This window comes from Protomyctophum bolini (genome assembly GCF_963924005.1).
Source record: "Protomyctophum bolini genome assembly, chromosome: 23".
In the NCBI taxonomy this organism is placed as follows: Eukaryota; Metazoa; Chordata; class Actinopteri; order Myctophiformes; family Myctophidae; genus Protomyctophum; species Protomyctophum bolini.
Window position 1 is genome coordinate 27567311 of NC_137884.1, and position 17033 is coordinate 27584343.

The window sequence follows — 17033 nt, forward strand, 5'->3', positions numbered from 1 at the left end:
CCCTCCCTGTCTCTCCCTCCCTCCCTCTCTCTCTCCCTCCCTCTCCCTCCCTCCCTCCCTCCCTCCCTCCCTGTCTCTCCCTCCCTCCCTGTCTCTCCCTCCCTCGCTCCCTCCCTCCCTCCCTCCCTCCTCCCTCCCTCCCTCCCTCCCTCCCTCCCTCCCTCCCTCCCTCCCTCCCTCGCTCTCTCTCTCCCTCCCTCCCTCGCTCTCTCCCTCCCTCTCCCTCCCTCCCTGTCTCTCCCTCCCTCCCTCTCTCTCTCCCTCCCTCCCTCTCTCTCTCTCTCTCTCCCTCCCTCCCTCTCTCTCCCTCCCTCCCTCTCTCTCTCTCCTTCCACAGTGAGTTGTGGCGTAGGGACGTTCTACAGTGGGGACCACGAGCAGTGCGTCCAGTGTCCTCCGGGGACCTACCAGGACACGGTGGGACAGCTGTCCTGTGAGCCGTGTCCCAGCACGGAGGGACAGGGCATCGCTGGGGCCAAGAACGTGTCCCAGTGTGGAGGTAAAGAATGTGTCCCAGTGTGGAGGTAAAGAATGTGTCCCAGTGTGGAGGTAAAGAATGTGTCCCAGTGTGGAGGTAAAGAATGTGTCCCAGTGTGGAGGTAAAGAATGTGTCCCAGTGTGGAGGTAAAGAATGTGTCCCAGTGTGGAGGTAAAGAATGTGTCCCAGTGTGGAGGTAAAGAATGTGTCCCAGTGTGGAGGTAAAGAATGTGTCCCAGTGTGGAGGTAAAGAATGTGTCCCAGTGTGGAGGTAAAGAATGTGTCCCAGTGTGGAGGTAAAGCAGACCGGGTGCAATTGGACTGTCTGTATTAATGGGGAACACGTTGTGTTTTGCCGCCACCTTATGGCCGTGAAAAGAAATGCAGCAGGTTTTCTTTTCATCATCATCATTTATTTATTAACTCACGACCATGATCACATGGTTTGGAGCACAGAATCATAAAAGTATACAATCAAAAGCATACAATACATTACAGATTACACAATATACATAGACATAATCGGAAGGCTTTCCCTATTTGTACAGTGGAAGAACATTTTTCAGAAAAGCACCCAATTTATAGATTACTTTTAGTTTTTCCAGATTTTAGTAATGCAATTAATTTAAACATAGATGGGTGGGTAAAAAAGGTAAAGTGGCAGGTATTCAGCTACGTCCACAAGGGAGCGCCAAAGACCAGTCATAGTTTATTTGGTTTATGGAAATGTTAGTGGAGAGCAGGAGATGTTTCCTACTTCTGGCAGGGAATAAAATTAAGGATTTTATGTTATGTTTTGCCTTCTTATAACCTACATGAAGTCAAATTTAGTTCATACATCCAACCGGATTATCAGAGTCTCTGTAGAGTGCTCTAACATAGAACAATATATATAATATATAATAGTACACTGATGATGTGTCCTATTGTTCTCTGTAGAGTGCTCTACACAGAGAACAATATATATAATATATAATAGTACACTGATGATGTGTCCTGTGTTCTGTAGAATGCTCTACCCAGAGAACAATAGGACACTGATGACATTGATGTGTCCTGCTAACCGAGAAAGCATCAGATTTTTGCATTGGTTATTCAAATGGGTTACCGGGTATTCAAAAATAGCCGACATACAAGCTCACAAGCGTGTCACTTTGTACCGCGCTGCGAGCTTGTATATCTGCTATTTGTGAAGAAGTGTTTAGAACTAGTGATTTTGGAATGCATTTTGGAGAATCGGCCTCAAATCTTAAGGGGTAAAAGAAGCCAAAGAAACAACAACAGAGATGTCCCTCCCACGCCACTGACCCTAAAAGAGATGTCCCTCCCATACCACTGACCCTAACAGAGCTGTCCTCCCATTGGTCACTGACCCCCAGGTCAGTGTCCAGCAGGTCATTCCTCTGCCGACGGGTTCCGTCCGTGTCTGCCGTGTCCGCTAGGCTCCTTCCAGCCCGAGCCCGGGCGGGTCCTGTGTTTCCCGTGCGGGGGGGGTCTCATGACCAAGTTCGAAGGCTCCGTCTCCTTCCGGGACTGCGAGGCAAAAGGTAACGCAGCGCGTCCATGTGTGTGTTTGTGCGTGTGCACGTTGCCCGTTTCTTTTGGTATAACTTTTAAGACTAAAATCTATTATTCGACTAAAACTAGAGTAACACTAAAACATTTCAGATGACTAAAATAATACTAAAACTAAATTACATTGAGACTTGATAGTGACTAAAATTAAATAAAAATGTGCCATCAAAATCAACCCCTTTACCTTACATCCCCTGTCTTATGTGCACTCAAAACCAAGATGAAATAAACAATCATCTAAATAAACAAAGAAAATTGAGGCGGATTCCTTCACTCATTCCCCCATTTAATTGTTTTTCATTTATCGTTACAAATAAGACGGCACTCTTGAAATGTGAATCATTTAAATGTGTTTCTCATTAATTTTGTGCATTCTTTTCTCTCTGCCCGCCTGTCTGTTTTTAATGTAGCTGTCTTGTTAAATTATTGCTTGTCTGGGGCAAACAAAATAAGAGAGAGATTTTATCTCAGTGGTGGTGACTATCCTATATTGAAATGATATATATTGACATTTTATTTCCTTTAGAGGGTAGCCCCTTGAGATGTATCATCTGGTTTTAGAGGGGGTCCTCGGGCACAACACAATGATGAATACAGTACATAGACTAAACAATACATTAAACATGTCCACACAGAACAATACACTGACAACAGCAGCAAAACATAAACGCTCTCCAAACTCCAAAGCACTCAAACACTACATCAAGACCAGAAGCAACTGCACTGAAACACCTAATAAAATACTAATAATAGTGATAATAATGAAAATTATAAAAATAAAAGATGAAGCTAAAAAGAATAAAGCTAAAAAGAATAATCTCCTGGTTAAATAAAGAAAGAAAAGGATGAATCTAACTAAAATAGATTGAAACATGAATAAAAACACAATATGTTTGTTCCTCACTCCTCAGTCCACTGTGCTCCGGGTCACCACTACAACTCCAGTACCCATCGCTGTATCCGCTGTCCGGGCGGGACGTACCAGTCCGAGTTCGGTCAGAACTACTGCATCACCTGCCCCGGCAACACCACCACGGACTTTGACGGCGCCACCAACGTCTCCCACTGCAAAAGTACGAAACGTCGCAATATTTCGCTTTGAAGCATAAATTATTGCATGCAGGGATCACCTGCAGTGATCAGTGTCGTTGATGTTTCTCTTAGCATTAACCCGTTTCGACCTGATGACGATTCTAACAAATTTCTTCTAAATCCTGACAGTTGTCTGAAAAACCTGTGTTTCTGTGTCAGTGGTTCTCAAACTATTTCACATCAAGGACCCCCAGAATTATCTGTATTTGGCCGCCGACCCCCATCTGAAAATATGTTGTTCCATTCACATTCACCCAGTGAAAATGCCGCACAAATCTTTGAATATATTCTTTCAGAGCAAACGTGTTTAACTCAAATATTTGCTTCTGGGGAGGTCCCTGGAACTACATATTTTCAGATGGTGGTCGACGGCCAATTACATATCATTTTCGGGGTCCTTGACATGAAATATTGAGCACCACTGATATAGAAACATGAGGTATTTCCAAAAAGAATACTGTCATGATTTAGAAGATTTTTTTTAATTTCGACGTAAAGCCTAAGGGCTGTATTTTGCGTGTCTTAAGTCCAGGTCTTATTACCTAACTTGAGTAAACTAAAGACCTGGAGGCGTGATCAATGCCATTTGGCTATTCTGAGTGGCCAAAGAGCATTGATCACGCCTCCAGGTCTTTAGTTTACTCAAGTTAGGTAATAAGACCTGGTACTTAAGACACACAAAATACAGCCCTAAATGTGTTAAGTGGTTGAAACATCAGTGCGCCCTCCTGTGTTCACCAGTGTGTTCACCTCCTGTGTTCACCAGTGTGTTCACCTCCTGTGTTCACCAGCTCATTTCCTCCCCTCTGTCTCAGACCAGCTGTGTGGAGGCGAGCTGGGGGACTACACCGGCTACATCGAGTCCCCCAACTACCCCGGAGACTACCCGTCCAACGTGGACTGCATCTGGACCATCAACCCTCCTCACAAGAGACGCATCCTCATCGTGGTGCCCGAGATCTTCCTCCCCATCGAGGACGAGTGTGGAGACGTGCTCGTCATGAGGAAGAGCGGTAAATGAAACAACGTTTAAATTAATCATTAATGTGCAGAGCAGTGGCGTGCACAGACATTTAGACTGCAGAGGGGCAGGTGGCAGAGCAGTGGCGTGCACAACAGACATTTAGACTGCAGAGGGGCAGGTGGCAGAGCGGTGGCGTGCACAGACATTTAGACTGAGGGGCAGGTGGCAGAGCAGTGGCGTGCACAACAGACATTTAGACTGCAGAGGGGCAGGTGGCAGAGCAGTGGCGTGCACAGACATTTAGACTGAGGGGCAGGTGGCAGAGCAGTGGCGTGCACAACAGACATTTAGACTGCAGAGGGGCAGGTGGCAGAGCGGTGGCGTGCACAGACATTTAGACTGAGGGGCAGGTGGCAGAGCAGTGGCGTGAACAGACATTTAGACTGCAGAGGGGCAGGTGGCAGAGCAGTGGCGTGCACAGACATTTAGACTGCAGAGGGGCAGGTGGCAGAGCGGTGGTGTGCACAGACATTTAGACTGCAGAGGGGCAGGTGGCAGAGCGGTGGTGTGCACAGACATTTAGACTGAGGGGCAGGTGGCAGAGCAGTGGGGTGCACAGACATTTAGACTGAGGGGCAGGTGGCAGAGCAGTGGCGTGCACAGACATTTAGACTGCAGAGGGGCAGGTGGCAGAGCGGTGGTGTGCACAGACATTTAGACTGAGGGGCAGGTGGCAGAGCAGTGGGGTGCACAGACATTTAGACTGAGGGGCAGGTGGCAGAGCAGTGGCGTGCACAACAGACATTTAGACTGAGGGGCAGGTGCTGAAGTGAAAAATGGGCACCTTGTGCAGAGTGTGGAACCGGCCTGGTTGCTTTAATAGTGTGAGATTTATAGATTGTGGGGCCTAAATAATATATTAGAACCTTTTTCACTATTTGCACAATGACCAGCTCAACAAGATCTACTCACTTTAAAAAGTATTATCCCATTGCTGAAAACAGCAGCACTGGCGTTACAATTCAAGTCAATTCAAAAGGCTTTATTGGCATGAGAAAACATACGTTTACATTGCCAAAGCAGCGTTACATACTATAAGACAAACACACTTGGAATGGGAAATAAACCTATGTGCCCTCCTTCTTCTTCTAATTCTAATCCCCCTCCTCCTCCTCTCCTCCTCCTCCTCTAGCTCTGCCCACGTCCATCACCACCTATGAGACGTGTCAGACATACGAGCGGCCAATCGCCTTCACCTCTCGCTCCCGGAAGCTCTGGATCCAGTTCAAGTCCAACGAAGGAAACAGCGGGAAAGGATTCCAAGTTCCCTACGTCACCTACGATGGTACGTCACCTACGATGGTTCCCTACGTCACCTACGATGGTCAGAGTCGACTATTAGAGTTGTTCACATGCTTGACAAAGTCGTGCCACTTATGATCTTAACACCTGCTTATTGACGTTGAATTTGATTGCATTCAATCGATTTTGATTGATACCAATATTTTAATATTTTTACTCAAGCACATTTTGAATTTCAGACTTTCTATATCTCAGTATTGATACTTTTACTGAAGTAAAACATTTGATTACTTTTCTCCCACCACTGTTAATTTGACTTGCAGAGGACTACCAGCAGCTGATAGAGGACATCGTTCGAGACGGGAGACTATACGCCTCAGAGAACCATCAGGAGATACTCAAGGTACTGTTATTGGTACTGTATTGGTACTAGCGTCATGTCTAGGGGGTGTACTTATACATAAAGCTGCCTCACGCTACAGAAACAGGAGATAGGCTATGGGCCACATGGCTCGGCAAGGCTACTCTGCCATCGTGCAAACTCCAGCTTTTCACAGAGGAGAAAAACATTTTATTTTTTCTTCCAAAATGAGTTAATAGCACAGGCAGACTCTTCACATACTAGAGCATGTCTGAAATAAGTGTCAGAGCTGAAATCGACATGTAAATATGAAATAAATGCTTAAACATGTAGCTAGGTGTAATGTTAGAGACCACAGAAGTGAACCTTTCAAGCCTGTTTTATCAACTCGCTGTTTCTTCTGCAAGACATTACTCTATATAAGCCATATCTCCAAAACTGGTGGGTCAAACTGAACAACCAATGTGTCAATTTGAAGCTATGATTCCCTGCTTTCATATGACATGAAAAAACAAAAATTCAAAAAATCCAATGGCAATCAGTCAAATTTGGTCACATTATTTTGTTCCGACATGCCAAGAGTCCGACCGACAGTCATTAGTTGAGCACGACCCCTCGAGTATGTCTGAATGAACTAACTCCGCAAGCTACGTCTCGTCATGGAAACGATTATGACGATTAGGCAAAAATGTATAATCTATAGACATGATGACAGGTCCTAATCAATGATGTCCCCCCTCTCTCTCTCTCTCTCTCTCTCTCTCTCTCTCTCTCTGTGTTCAGGACAAGAAGCTGATCAAAGCCCTGTTCGATGTTCTGGCCCACCCCCAGAACTACTTCAGGTATTCGCCGCAAGAGTCCAAAGAGATGTTCCCGCGCTCCTTCATCAAACTGCTGCGTTCCAAAGTCACACGCTTCCTACGGCCGTACAAATAGGCTCCTCCTCTTCCTCCTCCTCCTCCTCCTCCTCCTCACCACTAACCTCTCCAACCCGCTATACTTAGTGAACTAACTAGTTCACTGACCTCTCCAAACATCTATACTTAGTGAACTAACTAGTTCACTGACCTCTCCAAACATCTATACTTAGTGAACTAACTAGTTCACTGCTTCCCAAACAGTGGCCCGGGACCCGTCTGTGGGTCATGGGGCCGATTTGTATGGGTCACGAGTCTCACGACGACTGAACTAAAAAAAACCCATTTTCTTTCGTTCTTTCATAAATCTTAAAACAAACAAACAAGCAAAACAAATCCAAGGAATTCCATAGATTTTTATTTTATTCATTTTTTTTTTTATAATTAAGAAGTAAAACACTAATCTGCTATTTTCACTAGTTTGGTTCCGGGCAAACTTTTGAGCCCCGACCTGAAAAGTTGGGGAACCGCTGAACTAGTTGACCTTTGTACCTGGTCCTTCTTTGCGCCTCTGCACTATAAACCACTTCACCAAAAACATCCCGTCTTCAAGTTTATGGATGGGGGTGTTTTTGGTGAGGGTATTTTAGTGCAGAGGGGTAAAAGGAAGGACCCCTGGGAGCCTCTATGGTCAGCTAAGTATAGATGGTTCGAGTGGTTGACGTCCCTGTCTCTACAGCTCATTATCTGACCCCTAACCCCATCCTATAACCCCCCTCCCCCCCCAGCCATTATCAGCCCCCAAAAATGATTGTCCAGCATGCGGGAAAAATATGCCCCCAAACCGTCAACCTACCCCCCCTTCCCCCCCCTCTCTGCTTTATTGTTGTTATGCTTTGTTTGTGTTGTTGTTTTTTTTACTTCGGTGTGTTTTTTTTGTTTTGTTTTTGTTTTTGTAATATTTATATGTTAGACAACTTGCGGACGCCCATATCATGGATGTATTTTTTTTATGTAATACGTTCTCACAGACGCGAGGCGCGGTGGCGTGTGCGTGTGCGAGTGCTAAGCATGTATGTATGCTTAGCGTGTGCTTTGTGCGCCAACATACGTACGGCACACATACGACGTATCTCTGTGTTTTTAACCCTTTAATGCCCCCCCCCCCCACCCCCCTCTTCCCTGGTGTGCACAAGATGGGGTTGAAAAAAAGAAAAGAAAAAAAAACAACTGGTGCACTTAAAAAAGAAAACCCGGACATGGGAATCCATCCTAAGGTTGTTGCGTTAGAACCAGAACCCGCCCCATGCAGTCCATTCCACCTCCATGGATTACTTTATCCATATAGGATACTTTATCCATAGGAGCAGTGGTGGAAAGTAGCTAAGTACATTTACTTAAGTATACTGCACTTAAGTACAATTTGAGGTATCTGTACTTTACTGGAGTATTTCCAATTTCCAATACTTTTACTTCTACTCCACTACATCTCACATTCAGATATTGTACTTTTACTCATTACGCCACATTTATCTGTTCACTTTAGTTACTGGTTACTTTGTAGATTTTGATTATTATTATTACTAGTCCTCATCCGTTGTGCTTACGCCCTTGTGGTCGCAGGGGGTACTGTGCCCTGGGTGCGTTTTTCGCATTTTTAATTCACTAATAAATTCATTATTAATTTATAATTTGTTAAATTGAAAAAAGGGCTTCGTTACGCCCTCCATATTATTATGGTCAATGCCTGTGTGAAAAGTGGTTGATTGGTGCAGGCAGTGAGGAGCTACGGCAGTCACAGTGACACACAGACAGACATTCAGACAGACAGACAGACATTCACTGAATTATAGTATGATGATATGATAAGATTATGATTATGATATGATATGATAAAACATACATTAACCACTCCAGCCCTGTATACATTTCAGCCATTTGAAAATAGCGGATCTACAAGCTTCTCAAAGCGTCACATCTGCTATTTTCAAATGATTTTTTTTTACATTTGAAAACTTGGACAAACTTTGGAAAATTGGACATTCTTCATAATGAGTACTTTTACTTTTGGTACTTTAAGTACATTTTGAATTCCGGAACTTTTACTTGTAACAGAGTATTTCTATATTTAACTTAAGTAATAAAATGTGAGTACTATTTCCACCACTGCATAAAGGAGCAACAGACGAAACAAAAAGTCTATAATTATTGTAGATTTGAAAAAAACGACAGGAAAAAAAAAAAAGATTAAGAATATCATATAATAACACGCCGTGATAAAAACTACCTGCAAGTAACAGATTGTTACTATAGAGAGAAATGTATGTGATGTAACTAATATTTGGAACTTTAATTGCACTTGAATTTTATATTTTAAACTGTAGAGGAAAAAAGATCTAAGGTTACGTTTTTTTTTGGTTTTGTGTCCTTTTGTTTTGTTGTTCTTTAGAAATGTATCGTGTAGAAAAGAGCAGGTTGTCTCGTTGTCCCTCTCCCTGAGGCTTTCAGTTTCTCCTTTATCACAGCTCTGGCCCTCACACACACACACACACACACACACACACACACACACACACACACCAAGCAACTGGCCTCCGATTCATAGCCAGATATACAAGCTCACAACGCGTCTCGACGCGCGACGTGTTCTGAGCTCCTAGATCGGCTACTTTCGAACACGTGACACTGTTGTGCGACATGTAAACGTTACACCGTCAGTTGTGTGAAATCCTGAGTGTTTGTATGACTCTGCCCCACAGAAAGAAAAAAAACATGCGCACAGAGAGTGGGGGAATCATAACGCGATAACACGTGTACACTGTACGTGTACGTGCGATCAAAACTCACCACCACTATACCACACTCTGCACGTGACAAAACAGGCCGCCATGTTGCTCTTCTTCGTACAGTATAATCGCGGTGGAGTTGGGAAAGCGTGAATGTGGTGCAGGTGGTTGTTGCACCTCCAACATCTCAGCGTTCTGTAGAGCTGCCAGAGAGACGAACACGATAACTCTTCTTGTATGATAATTATTATTATTATTGTATGATGGCACTGGGTGCGTTCTCCCAGACACTGGGATGGCACTGGGTGCGTTCTCCCAGACACTGGGATGGCACTGGGTGCGTTCTCCCAGACAACAGTTTATAAAACACTAAAACAAGTTCTGCCTGGTCCAACCTGGGCCCAAACTATCTGTCCATTGAGTTCTAAAGCAAGGCATGTGCAGTGTGTATGTACTGTATTTTATGTATGTATGTATACATATACGATATACCGTACACACACACACACACACACACACAGACACACCATATGCTTTACCGTGATAACTCAACTAAACGTTTCTCTATATCGTTCACATTGATAACTAATAATGTCTGAGATATCCTAATAGGCCTGCGTATTGAAGACAGACGCTATATCTGCACAATGCGACTGTAGTTTAAAGATATGTGTTATAGTGTGATCGGAAGTGTTGGCACGGAGCTGAATGTAGTGGCGGGTGGTGGAGGTACCCCAGGGTGTTGCCCCCCTGGTGGTCCCTGCCTGGTCGTTGGCCGGGCAGAGGTCCCCAGGGTGTTGCCCCTGTTCCCCAGGGTTTTGCCCCTGTTCCCCAGGGTTTTGCCCCCTGGTCCCAGGGTTTTGCCCCCTGGTCCCAGGGTGTTGCCCCTGGTCCCAGGGTGTTGCCCCTGGTCCCAGGGTGTTGGCCCCTGGTCCCAGGGTTTTTCCCCCTGGTCCCAGGGTGTTGCCCCTGGTCCCAGGGTGTTGCCCCCTGGTGGTCCCTGCCTGTCCGTTGGGGACACGGGGGAGATAAGATAAGACGCTTCTGTGCGTGAAGGTTGACTTATATCCCTGTGTGTCTATACTGTACATAATAAGCACTTGCAGCTTCAACTGTAAGCCAGTAAACTTTATCTGTGTTTTGTGTTGTTGGGGGAAAAAAGAAAGCGGAACGTCCCTCAACAGATTGCTATCAAAGGAAAAAATATATATATTGAATTGCATTATTTGTTATGAAAACCCCCCAATCATCACCCCATTCGGGTGTTCAGAGATTTGAAACTAAATTTGACACCCTCGTTATAAGCTATATATATTCAAAAACAGCGTTCAAATCTAATCTTTGTGCTGGGCACAAGGACGATAAGGGTCTATAGGTGTCACTTTTATTCCAAAGGCTTATCGAGAGCCTACAGATTTGTTTGAGTGACACGCAGAATGCGGGACCCACTAGTCCAGTATCCGGGACCCACTAGTCCAGAATCCGGGACCCACTAGTCCAGAATCCGGGACCCACTAGTCCAATAACTCAAGTCCTCAGAGTCAGTGAGGCAGAGGATGCAGAGTAAATAAATCCCCAGAGTTCGTATGCTCTCAGTGTTACACGTGGACCAATGAACACTGACGATTGTATACTGTGTGTAGCCCCTTAGCCAATTGTGACGCGTTGCCCCCAGGCGGCCACTCCTAATTGGCTGTCACACAGATAGAGGTACGGCCCCTTGGCCAATGGTAACGTGTTGCCCCCACAGGCGGCCACTCCTAATTGGCTGTCACACAGATAGAGGTACGGCCTACTTCCCGTTTTAGGTAGGATGATGACGTGTGTAATGATGAGAAAAAAAGAAATCGATATGAAATGCTCTAAAAAAATGTATAATTGACTTTTTTTTTTCCTCCTGAGAATGTATTCTATTGTGAACGAGTGTGTGTATATTGTGAGTGCATGTGATTGATAGTCTGAGGATGAATGTGTGTATGTTATAACTGTGTGTGTGTGTGTGCGTGCGTGCGTTTATGTGAGTGTGTATGTGCGTGCAGAGGCGTGGTAGTGTTGGGTGCCATGTCATAGAGAATGACTGTATGTACTTTTAGTCCATTTTATAGAGGAATAATTTTAACGTTTGTTGTTAGTCGGTTGTACCCAAAGAGAGAGAGAGAGTCTGTAACACAGTGTTGTTCCATTATTTGGTCCATGAAACTCCAGTACTGAACAAATTCAAATAAAAACAGTAGCAGGAAACAGATTTAATGTCATCTTTTTTGTGTCTATATTGATTCTTGTGTCCTCATGTACAGTAACGTGACAATAATAAAGCCAACATGACGAACTCACAAAGCACCGTATAGGAAGACGTATATCTCCCTATTCTGTATTTTATTCTGATTGGCTGCCACGCACGCTGCTGTCATGTATTGGTTACTCAGGTCACATGACCAAGGAAATGGGTAACAGGATTACAGGAAGCAGATAACAGAACTTAATGTTATGATTGAGACCGGCCGGTTGAGAGGAGCGTTCGTTACTGAATAAAGAAACCAGCGCTTCTTTCACCTGACAAATATCACTGTGATCATTTCTTATTAGGTCACTCTGACTGCTGTAGATGATCTCAACCTCATCTTTTTGAGTGGTGCTAGCCCCTCCTATTAGTGTAGATTTGTGTCCTACACAAACATTAAATTCAGTCAGTGTCTGAGCAAATGGGCATAGTTTCTATTTTTGTCCTACACAAACATTAAATCCCATTCATTGACAATTAATGGCGAAAGAGTCTGAGCAAATCTATTTTACGTCATGATGATGTATACGATAAGAGCGCACCTCACTTCACAAGGGTGTGATTTATTTATTTTTAAGCCTAAAAGACATTTTGGTTGTCAGTTAGTCATTTAGTCAGCTATGACTCTTCTCCTTTTCACAAAAATTGGCAGCCCCCTGGCCTGTAACTGAGGATGCCTAGAGGTCCCAGGCAGGCAGACCCCTAAGTAAGCCTTGCCGAGCCATGAGGCCCATAGGGGCAGGAGCCCATCTCCTGTTTCTGTAGCCATGAGGCCCATAGGGCAGGAGCCTATCTCCTGTTTCTGTAGCCATGAGGCCCATAGGGGCAGGAGCCTATCTCCTGTTTCTGTAGCCATGAGGCCCATAGGGCAGGAACCCATCTCCTGTTTCTGTAGCCATGAGGCCCATAGGGCAGGAGCCTATATCCTGTTTCTGTAGTCATGAGGCCCATAGGGCAGGAGCCTATATCCTGTTTCTGTAGTCATGAGGCCCATAGGGCAGGAGCCTATATCCTGTTTCTGTAGTCATGGGGCCCATAGGGGCAGGAGCCTATATCCTGTTTCTGTAGTCATGAGGCCCATAGGGCAGGAGCCTATCTCCTGTTTCTGTAGTCATGAGGCCCATAGGGGCAGGAGCCTATCTCCTGTTTCTGTAGCCATGAGGCCCATAGGGGCAGGAGCCTATCTCCTGTTTCTGTAGCCATGAGGCCCATAGGGGGCAGGAGCCTGTCTCCTGTTTCTGTAGCCATGAGGCCCATAGGGGGCAGGAGTCTATCTCCTGTTTCTGTAGCCATGAGGCCCATAGGGGCAGGAGCCTATCTCCTGTTTCTGTAGCCATGAGGCCCATAGGGGCAGGAGCCTATCTCCTGTTTCTGTAGCCATGAGGCCCATAGGGGCAGGAGTCTATCTCCTGTTTCTGTAGCCATGAGGCCCATAGGGGGCAGGAGCCTATCTCCTGTTTCTGTAGCCATGAGGCCCATAGGGGCAGGAGCCTATCTCCTGTTTCTGTAGCCATGAGGCCCATAGGGCAGGAGCCTATCTCCTGTTTCTGTAGCCATGAGGCAGCTTGATGTACAAGTACACCCCCTGGACATGACGCTAGTATGTCACAGGGACTTGCCCCCAATTCAACCCTTGATGCTGAGTGTCAAGCAGGGAGGCATTGGGTCCCATTTTTTACAGTCTTTGGTATGACCCGGCCGGGGATTGAACCCCCGACCTCCCAGTCTCAGGGCGGACGCTCTAACCACAGTGCCACTGAGCTGGTACTGGTGCATTACATTGACCCATTCAATCATAACCGATGGCGGAGGAAACCATGCAAGGCACCAACCTGCACACCGGTGGGAGCATTTAGGGGTTCAGAGTCTTGCTCAAGGCGACACTTACGTTGGCACTCAGGTCAGGATCAAGGGTTGGATTGGGTGTAATTACCTGCGACATACTGTACTAGCGTCATGTACAGTACAGGGGATGGGACACTAAGGTCTCAGAGGCCGTCGTACAGGTCATGTTCTACTTGTCCAAAGGTCATGCCCACTTTACTTGCCCGAAAAGTAAATTGTCCATTATAAAATGATAGGTAGAATTTGAATAACCGTTCAACTGTGTGATAACAAAAAAGATCTCACATGAATATGTGTTCACAGTTGTTATTTTATAATTGTGTTTAGACAGATATATATCTGGTTTTGTGTTTATAAACGGCCTGGAAGGTTGAGAACCACTGCTATACATATCAAGTGGGCACCATAGACACCTGTAGCCTGGTGTAATCACTCCCCCTGCTGGCAGAGTCGGGTTAGGACATCTGGGCACCTCGATTTAAAATTGGCTATTTTGTCCAAAATGTAAAAGAATGACATATTTATTTTATATTTAGTATTAAAGTACACATGACGTGAACATGCACGGTAGGCTACATCTTTATCAGACTTAATATTATCCTTCAAATCCTCCAAAATGACTGGATATATTAAAGCAGGTTTTTTAGCAATTTGTAGGAATTGTAGAAATATTAGACCTTAATTTGTCGAATGTTTAAGCAATTTATAATGATCATGTGTAGTCCTACTTTCTTTTACTTATTAAAGACTTTTTTCCCCCAAATATATAGTATAGTATACACTATACACCTAATCTTTTAACATTTTGGACAACATATCCCATTTCACACCGAGGTGCCCACGTCAACCTATTGGTCACGTGACTTGTCTCAGGTGTAGAGAGTGAAGAGAGCGACGGACCATCTGCGCATGCGCGACCAGACGCATTCGGCGGGGGACACTGTTGTCATTTCAATAAACAGGGCCAAGGCGGGCCGGGTTATTTTAATGTTTTTATCTTTATGCAGCATATCAGACAAGAGGTGGGTTCGTATCATAATTATTTCCCTTTATATGTCTAACATTTGGCAGCCAGGCAGTCACACATATTAGTTTATATTTTGTATTCTATTGAAGTTTTTCGTTGGGTGAGGTTCAGAGCAATATAGTAAGAGAGTGGCGACACTAGCGTTGACTCCCATGGTAACAATGGAATGCGGAAGTGCCCATTCTATCTCAATGGGATAGTTCCAATGTGTGGAACTACAAAGCATGTCGCTACTCTCCTATTAGATGACTCTGGGTGAGGTCTGTCTGGCCAGCAGGTGGCGTAATTATAGAGCAAAGTAGCAGCAGCTGTGTTTGTTTGGCGTGTAGTTTTATAGTTCAGTCGTCGCAGCTTTTTGAATTAATTAATGCCGAATATTAATACAACAACTGTTTACAATATGGAACCTGAATGAAGTTAGTTAAATTGTATTTAACCTGCCAGAGGTATTAATAAATAACTAACTAAAAAGAGCGCCAATATATAAGTTTGAAGGTGATGGACGGACAGACTATATATCCTGTGGCTCTACGGTAAGGAACTTATATGCTTTATGCTTCATTAAACGGCAATTTATAGTCTTATTGTTACTGCGGACACTTTGAGTCACTCGAGGAGTCTATATAATATTATATAATAGTTCCGTGAAATTAAATGTCATGGTTTGTTTACAAGCGGCAGCGACATGTTCTTCTAGCAGCTGCTGTTGTGTTTGTTTGGCGTGTCGTTTTAGTTTCGCTGCTTTTTTACAAACATGGACAATAGCCTATTTAATTCATATTCCTTCAGAATGAATTAATGCCGAATATGAATACCCAACTGTTTACAATATGGAACCTGAAAAAATGAAGTTATTAGGCTCGTTAATTCGCTTAGGGTGACCGTGTATTCATTCACATTCTGCCACAGAGGTATTATTAAATAACAAATTAAAAAGAGCGCCAATAAGTTTGAACGGACAGCCTATCCTGTGGCTCTATACGGTAAGGAACTATTATGCTTTTGTACTTCATTAAACGGCAATTTATAGTCGTATTTTTACTGCGGACACTTTAAAAAAGAGTCACTCGAGAAGTCTATAGCCTATAATATATAATAGTTCAGTGAAATGAAATGAAATGAAATGTCATGGTGGTTTGTTTACGAGCGGGAACATGCTCTTCTCTTCTCTGAATTCTTCCACTCGACAACAAACACAACTCTGCTCACCAGATAATACAATAACTTGGAAGACAGTCCAGTCCATAATTAAAACCTGCGAAACCTATCAAAACTTTTATAATAATTACCGCAATGATAAAAAAATAATATATATATGGAATTATACATACATTTATTTGTGTATTTTATCGTCTATGACGGAGGGTCATTGTTTGTTTGTGAATTCATGCTGCGTCACAGATCTGTCCATTCACTGTTTATACCAGCTGAGGTGTGTGTGTGTGTGTGTGTGTGTGTGTGTGTGTGTTGTGTGTGTGTGTGTGTGTGTGTGTGTGTGTGTGTGTGTGTGTGTCCTGGCTTGTATGTCCAAATTGAACTTTTCAGGAAATAGAAAAGATAAGCTGTGTGTTAAATAGAAGACCTATAATGTAGTTATTTAGTCACAACTTCACAAGCTTCTTTCTTTCTTTCAGATATCCTGCTGATGAGTCTGACCCCAGAGTCCAGACATTGCAGAGTTTGAGGATGAAATGGAGAGATGATGAGATCTTACACTGCTCAAAGTAGGAACCTTGTTTTGATTCTCTATTATGCTGCTAGCCCCATATGTGCCCTCTCCCTACGCTCATTCTGTAGCTCTATTTCTTTATTTGAATCCACAAATTACAATTAATTTTTACAAGGAAACATATATAACTGGGTGAAGTATCAGCAGCTAATGCAGCCCATCTCACAGCTAGGGCTAGGCTGTCACATTTATCCAAAGCGCTTTAAATATATTGTGTATTAAGTAAGTAGCCTTGCCGAGCCATGAGGCCCATAGGGGCAGGAACCTATCTCCTATTTCTGTAGCCATGAGGCCCATAGGGGCAGGAGCCTATGTCCTGTTTCTGTAGCGTGAGGCAGCTTGATGTACAAGTACACCCCCTGGACATGACGCTAGTATGTCACAGGGACTTGCCCCCAATTCAACCCTTGATGCTGAGTGTCAAGCAGGGAGGCATTGGGTCCCATTTTTTACAGTCTTCGGTATGACCCGGCCGGGGATTGAACCCCCGACCTCCCAGTCTCAGGGCGGACGCTCTAACCACAGTGCCACTGAGCTGGTACTGGTGCATTACATTGACCCATTCAATCATAACCGATGGCGGAGGAAACCATGCAAGGCACCAACCTGCACACCGGTGGGAGCATTTAGGGGTTCAGAGTCTTGCTCAAGGCGACGCTTAAGTTGGCACTCAGGTCAGGATCAAGGGTTGGATTGGGTGTAAATCCCTGCGACATACTGTACTAGCGTCATGTAC

General features: G+C 44.4%; 2 protein-coding genes across 2 annotated transcripts in view; one reads left to right on the forward strand and one right to left on the reverse strand.

Annotated features, from left to right (window-relative positions):
- scube1 (signal peptide, CUB domain, EGF-like 1) overlaps positions 1-11654 on the forward strand; it is a 150247-nt gene extending 138593 nt beyond the window's left edge. Inside the window, exons 17-23 of the mRNA XM_080757807.1 lie at positions 338-499; positions 1858-2025; positions 2965-3126; positions 3961-4158; positions 5302-5454; positions 5735-5814; positions 6556-11654. Of these exons, the coding sequence (XP_080613933.1) occupies positions 338-499; positions 1858-2025; positions 2965-3126; positions 3961-4158; positions 5302-5454; positions 5735-5814; positions 6556-6708 (1076 nt within the window). The 3' untranslated portion in view covers positions 6709-11654. The remainder of the gene's footprint in view (positions 1-337; positions 500-1857; positions 2026-2964; positions 3127-3960; positions 4159-5301; positions 5455-5734; positions 5815-6555) is intronic.
- Positions 1-17033, reverse strand: part of mpped1 (metallophosphoesterase domain containing 1) — a gene marked incomplete at its 3' end in the record, with an annotated part of 325357 nt that overhangs the window by 229925 nt on the left and 78399 nt on the right. The gene's annotated exons all lie outside the window — the stretch shown is intronic.